The sequence below is a fragment of the Dendrobium catenatum genome, unplaced genomic scaffold (assembly GCF_001605985.2).
Source record: "Dendrobium catenatum unplaced genomic scaffold, ASM160598v2 fragScaff_scaffold_612, whole genome shotgun sequence".
Taxonomy (NCBI): domain Eukaryota; kingdom Viridiplantae; phylum Streptophyta; class Magnoliopsida; order Asparagales; family Orchidaceae; genus Dendrobium; species Dendrobium catenatum.
In genome coordinates this window covers 311,387-319,727 of record NW_021319074.1, presented here as the reverse complement: position 1 = coordinate 319,727, position 8,341 = coordinate 311,387, and the positions used below count along the sequence as shown (strand labels likewise).

The window sequence follows — 8,341 nt, the reverse complement described above, 5'->3', positions numbered from 1 at the left end:
ATTCGCCATCTTCGTTGAAAATAACTTCCAAAATTTCAATAATCCATAAGAAAAACAAAACAAGAATTACCCAATTGATCAGTTACCATCCAGCTCGAACCAGCAGGCTCATCCCTACGATCCCAACCACATAAGGTCAGATTTCCCAGTTAAATTACAAAATAAAATTCCGAAAAGTCTCAATTCCTCCGGCTTTAAATGCGAAGTTGAAGCCTAATTTCTTTCACGCTTAAAGAGGAATAATCCTCAACTGAATCAATGAAACACCTCAATGAATAAATCAAGAAGAAGAAGAGAAAGATCGTATACATACAGAGTCTGAACCCATTCGATTGGGACATCAACAGAAGCAATGACGACAAGATCGGCATCGACCTTAAGCTTCACAAGTGATCTCATCATCACCCTGGTCGCCACATAGAACTCGTAGTCCCTCGGCGTCCCCATGTACATCATCGCAGCATACGCGTTACGTTTCCTACCTTCCATCGCCGGTACCGCATCACCTTCCACCGCCCCCAAAGCTATCACCACCAACAACAACACCATCAGCGCCGACCAAGCAAATCTCCGCCGTTCCTCCATTATCTTGAGCACAATAACTACGCTTTAAAACAGATCGGATTGCCCCTTCTGGATGCGGACGGTGTGCATTGCGGCTGAAGATCGGAGATTGGATGGAAAAAGATTCAGAGACAAAAAAGGAGCGCGTTTTGACGATGAGCAGGACGGGATGAGGAAAGCGAGGACGAGAAGAAGAAAGTGCGCTACTTTTCTTTAGTGTTAACGGGCAAAGTGGTGCGCGAAGAGTGCCCTAGAAGAGGAGGATCTGCTTTGTTGCTGGTGGAGTTATTGTGGCGAAGAAGAACCAGTAAAATAAAATAAAAAAAATAAAATAAAAAAACGCGGTAGATAAAAATAAAATAAAATAAAAAATGAAAATATCTCGGCTGACTCGGTTCCGATCGGCGCGGACCGGCTGGATAATCGCCTCGGATATTGTGATGCGCGCCGAATTAATATTTTTTTAAAGAAGACTATCAACTAAAACGTAATGTTTTAAGAAATAATAAAGATTAAACATGTTCATGTTAATTCTAGGGCTTTTATTTTATTTTTATTTTTTTGGGAAAATTGGGCTTTTATTAATATGATGCTTAAAATTTTTTATTTATGTGATTTATTATTATCCTATACGCAATCAATAATGTGGAACACTTTAATTATAATGAAATATATGAAAACATCTTAGATAAGGCAATTTAATATACATTGATAGTGTATATAGCTTTTTAAAGAAGAATGTGAAAATTCGATTGACTTTAGTGACATTAGCAACCTGAATGAAAATAAAGATTTATGTTTTATCGACGTATTAGTAAAATCGAAGCTAGAGAATCTTTAAATAAAATGAAGTGTGAAAAAATTGTTTGACCTTATGATATTCCAAAAGAGTGAAAATGCTTAGGACATGAATGAATATTTTGGTTTATTAAACTTTTTAATATTGTTATGAAGATTAAAAGATGTCAGATTAGTGAAGAATAAGTATATTAAAAATGAGTGGAGAATAAATGTATTAATTCATATTTTTAAGAATAAAAGTGATGCACAAGATTGTGCGAATTATAGAGGAATTAAGTTAATGTATCATAATTTAAAACTATGGGAGCAAATTATGGAGCGTAGGTTGCAGCGTGATATTGAGAGGTTTGATGTAGAAATATAAAGAGAATAAGGATAATCCACATATGATATTTATTGATTTAGAGAAACGATATGATAAAGTTCCAAAAGAAGTGTTATAGAGAGTTCTTAAAAAGAAAGGAGTTAATAATCTTTATATTCAAATCATTAATGATATGTATGCAGGAGCTATTAATTGTATTCAAACACAATGAGGTTTGACCAAGTTTCTACCTTTTTCGATTGGATTAAATCAAGGATCAGCCTTAAGCCTTTTTTTTTTCTTTAGTCATGGATGTTCTTACTTGGCATTTGCAAGAGAATGTACCTTGGTGTATGCTTTTTGCTAATGATATTCTTCTTGTTTCTAAAACTAGAGAGGGAGTTGAAGGTAAACTTGAATTATGGAGGTCAACCTTAGGGTCTAAAGGTTTTCGCTTGAGTAGATCTAAAATTGGATATAAGGAGTGTACTTTTAGTAGTAATAGACCTAGTGAGGCAATTGTGACTTTGGGCGATCAAGTATTAATAAGAGTACACGTTTTAAATATCTTAGATCTATTATTCAGAGTGAAGGTGAAATAGATGGAAATATTATCAGCAAAATTCATGTTGGATGGTTGAAGTGGAGGAATGCATCGGGCTTGTTGTGCGATAGAAAAGTTCCCCTCAAACTTAAGTTAAAATTATATCAGATGGTGATGAGACTTGCAATGCTTTATGGTGTCAAATGTTAGTCATTAAAAGAAAGGAAGCAGCCCTAGCCTCTGTCCGGCTGATCATTCCGCTGGCATCTTGCATTCACGCCCCTGTTTGACTGTCGCTCGGGGATGTAGTTGTAGATACGTGATTCTGAGTGGGTTATTGGCTCCACCTGTGATCTCCTTCATATAAGGCGAGACAGGATGAGGAAGATCCCATCCATCATGACGGATAAAGCTTGAAACTGTTATTCCCACGCACCAGATCATACACCATTCTGTCAACATTCACCAAGCTCGCAAGATTGTCCCCAAGGATCCATGGGTCCCAGAAGAATTGCCAACTACAGTGAGGTCCAACAGTAAATTCCGTTTTTGACTTTACTTCGGCCGGATCCCCCTGAAAATCGTACGTGCGGGTCTCCCCGCATGCGGCTCACGCCATTCGAGGTGGCCCGCCTATTTTCTTTGCTCCTTCACCATAGAACCAAGTACTCGCAACTGACTTCTTATTCCCACCCACCCGCCTTCTTCTTCTTCCTTCTTAAGCTTCGAAAGGCTAGCTTACCTCTTTTCTGACAGGGAACGAGTAGGTGACTTTGAGTGACAAAGCTTTCAGGCTCTGAACTCGGATTGGGGGCACGCAACGCAGGTCTTTATCGCTGCTTTCTATCTAGTAGTACTGGTTCCGAACTCACATTATGCATCTGGCCCAGTCAGAGGCTAAGCGGAGCTACCAGCTAGACTACCAGAAGAGCAGCTACTATCAGTCGAGCCATTCTCCCCCGAGAGAAAATAGAATATGGAAAAAGAAAGATAGGATCGAGGCGCCAACCAAGGGGAGGCAGGACTCTCTCCAACCATTCCGAAGAGCCGAGATATCGTAAAGGAAAAATGAGCTAGCTCAGCTAGTTTGGACCTGCGTGAATAAGTTCAGTGAAGTAAGGGAGCCTTCAGGCTTTTCCAAGCCAGCGGCTCATGCGTGCCATTTCATAGCACTCAAGGTTCTGAATGGAACAATCGGTGCATAAGGAATAAGGAAAGACCTGAATGAAAGGGTTGGACCATAACAAAAAGGGGCAAGAATGCGACAGCAGCAGATGGACTGAAGAGGGAAAACATACATCCATACGACAGGAGAACAAAGGGCGCCTTTTGTAGCTAGAATGTTCCATTCTCTGTTCTGGTACAGTGTGTACCTTTTGAGTAATGCATTTCTTTTCTTGTTCTCAACGCATTCTCCTGTCTCCACTGTCGACAACCCCGCGAAGGTATGAATTTTCCTAAACTCAGATTCTCGCCCTCGAGGTTCGCGGCGGACCAAAAAATCGCCTATACACGCCTTTATTGCGCGTGATGGGAAGGCCCAGTTTCTCGTAGTTGCTTCTTCTATTCTTTTCCCTGGCGCAGCTGGGCATAATACTAAGTTAAGTGTTGCAGAGATGAGGATGCTAGGTGGATGAGTGGCTTTACCCTTAGAGATAGGATACGAAATGAGCATGTACGTGAAAAGGTTGGAGTAGCTCTAGTGGAAGATAAGATTAGAGAGAGTCATCTTAGATAATTTGGTGACATTAAATGGAGGCCTTCCGATGACCCGGTTAGGAAAGTTGAGATATTAGATTTGACTCAAGTTAAGAAAGATAGAGGTAGCCTAAAAAACTTTGTTAGAAAATATTAGAAATTATCTTTCTTTAATAGATTTAAACGAGAATTTGACTTTTAACATGACACAATAAAAAAAAAAGATTCATGTAGCCAACCCCACATAGTGGGACAAAGGCTTGATGTTGTTGTTGTATAGTGTACATAAAATTAAAAAAATAAAATAAAATATTAATTAGTGTATAAGGCACATCATTTCTCAAACTAGCATAAGCAAGATTTTGAAAATCGGACCGAACAACAAATTAGAAGAAGAAGAGGTTCAAAGTTGACTGGTCGAACCGGGTTCGAATCGAATGACATAATAAATAATAATATTATTAAAAATTATAAAATGAATGAGAAATTTTTATGTAATACCTTCACTCTAAGTTCTATTTTCATATTAAACTAATCAAAGCACCTAAATGTGGCATCAACTGAGTCTATAAAATATAAACAAATATTTCACAAATAACTTGAGTAATATTTAATTGTAATTCAAAAAGCATCACCAAATGACACATCTTGTGGCTCCAGGTTCCCGTACGAGGTGATCTGGCATCCTGCAGCTCCCGATTCCCGCACATGATGACCAAATGATATTACATCAGGGGAGGAATGCATATCTTTTATTGAGCTCTATTATGTGTTGGGCATTGAGGAATGCATACCATCTTTAGTTCTCTTTCTCTAGCATGTATATCATGTGAAATTGTTAAAAAATGATAAGAGCAAAATAAAATGAATTAAAACATATGGTAAAATAGACAATTAAGAAATGTATAAAATAGTGCACTATATATCATTTTGAAAATTAAAGACATAAAGTAATGAGTAACTTACCTCTTCATAATTTCTCCTCTAAATTTTCTTTGAAATAGTCATTTTCTTTTCTCTAGTAGTTGTTTTATAAATGAAACGAAAATAAAATTAATACTCAATAAGAGATGCAATACAAATAACATATTCATGTTATAAAAATAAATGTTTAAAACAAACAAAAAATTATACATAATCATTCACTCAAAAAATCTAATAATTTAATAATCTCCTAGATTTGTATCATCCAATAATATATCTTCAAATCCTTCTCCACTGAAACCTTCCACCTAAAATGCGCAAACTTCCTCACATTCTAGCACTTCGTCATCATCCTACATATTTCAAGTGATATTTATGAGCGAACTATGAATGAAAAATAAATTAAATTCAATTCTGAACAAACCTTGAGATGGTCTTGTAAAAGCTATATTAGATTCTTCAGTAGGATGAAATGCATCCTTCATAAATTTTTGCCTCCAAGTCCTCCAAATTAAGTTCTGCATCCCACTCTTCACAAGCACCCAAAAGTCAACGATTTCAAAGCTTGTAAAATCTAAAGGATCATAATTCCTCCTTTCAAGCTCCAGTCTACAAAGCTAAAATAAAACTTGATAACTAGTAAATATAATATGCAATATTAATGAAAGAAATATTTCAATATACATTAATGAATTACCTATTTCTCAAATTGAGGTTATATCGTACATACACAAAATCATTAAGTCTTTGATGTTCTAAGTGATTTCACCTTTTACTATGAATCTGTACAAATATGCTCAAGTTTCTTTTACATCGAGAAGAAGATGATGTTTTGCTCAGAATTCAAATAGCTAATTTTTGTAAGTTTGGTGCACTAGAGCCAAATATCTTCCATCATTCATATGCAATTCATATAATAATAATAATATATTTAAGTTGTACTTTAGAAAGTCGATATTAAAAAGCAGGATTAAGTTTGTACCAGGATGCATTTCTTTCACCATTTTTAAAGCAAGTGAGCTTTCAAAACTCTCCAAATTATCATGATACCTCACCTCATTCATTGCCAATGAAGGTTTAACACAAATGTTTTTATTTCCAATCAATCCAGCTAAACATTGCATAAATTTGGGTTTATTGCAATAATTTTGTCAATCATACTGGAAATAAGAATCAAGGAAACATGTTGCTGAGTGTATGCCTTATCTTACTTGAGTATCCCATCTGTTCTTTATTATACTTGTGTAGGGGTTCTACATTATTTTCACATTTTTGATATTTCCTTTATAACATTTCTAGTTCTATACATGCCATCATATAGATATCCCATGGAAGGCTTTTCATCAGCATCAACAATTCTAAGTAATCTCATAAAAGGTTCGTTATTTTTGATATCAGAACACAGTCATTCCAAAATTGTGCTTCCATAATAACAGCGGGAGCCTCCTTTTCTTTTACTATTTTAAATAGCTTTGCATAAGAATGCATCTTGCTTGTTATCAAAGCTTGAAAATCATGTTTATGATCGTATACACTCTTCAATGCGATAAATGTAGTGGAAAATCTAGTTGCACGGGACATTAGCGTTTCTTTCCAACAAGTTCTTCTCCTTAACTAGGGCTATGGCATCGATGGCCTTATATGCAAAAGATGAGTTGAAAGCACTAAAGGATAAATTATTATTCTAAAATATTCTAGATAAGGCTAAATCAATACGGTATATGACATCTTTAGATGTCATAACACTTTTTAGTGATGGTTGAGATCCAAGTTTTGTTCTCGATGCAAAAAAATTATCAATCTCAGATATCTTCCTCTTTCCCTTATTAGTACATGTATGATGTGCATCTGATCTCTGAGATTTAGGTAGTGAATATGAGCTTCTCTCTTGTTTTGCTGCTTCTCCTTCTAATATAGCTACACTTTCTTGTAAGTATTCTTGTGTCTATTGCTTCCTTTTTGATATTTCATTAGATTTTCTTGCATTTGGTATCAAATATTATGTGGGACTTTTTTACAAGAAGCAATATTTTCTTTGATCTCATCTAGATGTTGTTTCATCCTTTTAATCCCTCCACCCTTGTAAACAACCCACAATGAAGACATCTACATTGTTTCTTTCCATTTGCTATTTTGGACTGACTAAAATGATTCCAAACAAGATCTAATTTCTATCACATGCTATGAGGAAAAGATGCAAGTTGATTGCTTTGTGGATCTATTCTAAAAGAAAATTGTAATCATTTAGTACAAAACCTGAATCTCAGGATAATAAAATTAACAAGATGACCACTAAAATATAGTGATGCTTGTCCAAAGGGCTACTTGTCAAACAAAAGACTTCATAATTCAAACCATTCTCTCCATTTAATGCTCACAATATAATAATTTTTTTGAATTATAGCAAGCCAACATGTCCAAGTATTATTATGATATAATAAGAACTGTTTTTTTTTTCAAGTAATATAATATAAATTAAATTAACTTATTTAATCACAAAAGTTAATAAAACTAATAAAATTTTGAGTATGTTTAAATATGTATCTAACATCATTACATGCTCCAATGATATCTCTACCATCAATGTAATGAATTAAAGCCATTAGGAATATTTATAAAATGGGTATTAGCTATATGCCTATATCTATAGGTTTAAGTAATTGCATTGAATGTAATATTCGAAAATAAAAAAAAAAGGTTGATATCAAAATTAGAAAAAAAAAACATACAACTTGTTTTAAGTGTTACTTGCATTTGTATGTCATGCAATGTTCTGCAATGATAAAATTAATCAAGTTCACATAATTGATATAATATGCATATGATCTTGAAAAACTACAATCATTTAAAATAAATATAAATGTTAAATTAAATAAAAAAAAATTATGAAGGCTTTGTTTGGGACGGTTTTCTTATTGCTTCTTAAAGCAGCTTTTTATTATAAAAATTAAATTTTTTGCACTAAAAAGTTGTTTTAAGAAGTAGTAAGAAAGCCGTCACAAATGAAACCGAAATCTCCTTACATGTATTGTCTCATAAATCTAAAATCAAGAGCACATATAAGTGCTTTTGTTCATACCCAAACACTGAATTGTTGCGCACAAGACAAATCTAGTGTAATTGGGACCCTAACAGTCTCATTGCATACAACCAAATTTTGATTATTTCGTGTACTGCAATATGTATAATGAGCAAAACATATTGCTTCTCATAATTCCAGTCAATTACAATATGTGTAAGAATGCTCAGTAATACCAAGGATCTTTCATTCGCCTCCACAGCTACCTCCAGCGATCCTGCTCTCGCGGTCGTGGCCGCTTCACCAACTACAGAGGACGGGGTAGAGCCTCCAGCTCCAATCGTTCTCCCAGGCCACCCCGCTTCGACGGTAACTGTCAAATTTGTGGTAAAGCTGGACACTCCGCAGTCACTTGCTGGCATCGTTCCAACTTGCAATACAGCGCTCCTGTCGCTTCTTCTGACGTTGCTTTGCTAGCCAATAGCTC

General features: G+C 35.3%; 1 protein-coding gene across 1 annotated transcript in view; it reads right to left on the bottom strand.

The window, feature by feature from the left end:
• The window catches only part of LOC110092710 (putative glucuronosyltransferase PGSIP8), an 18,715-nt gene extending 17,855 nt beyond the window's left edge, over positions 1-860 (bottom strand). The window contains exon 1 of the mRNA XM_020817368.2: positions 314-860. Within this exon, the coding sequence (XP_020673027.1) occupies positions 314-585 (272 nt within the window). The 5' untranslated portion in view covers positions 586-860. The remainder of the gene's footprint in view (positions 1-313) is intronic.
• Between the last annotated feature and the right edge of the window lie 7,481 nt (positions 861-8,341).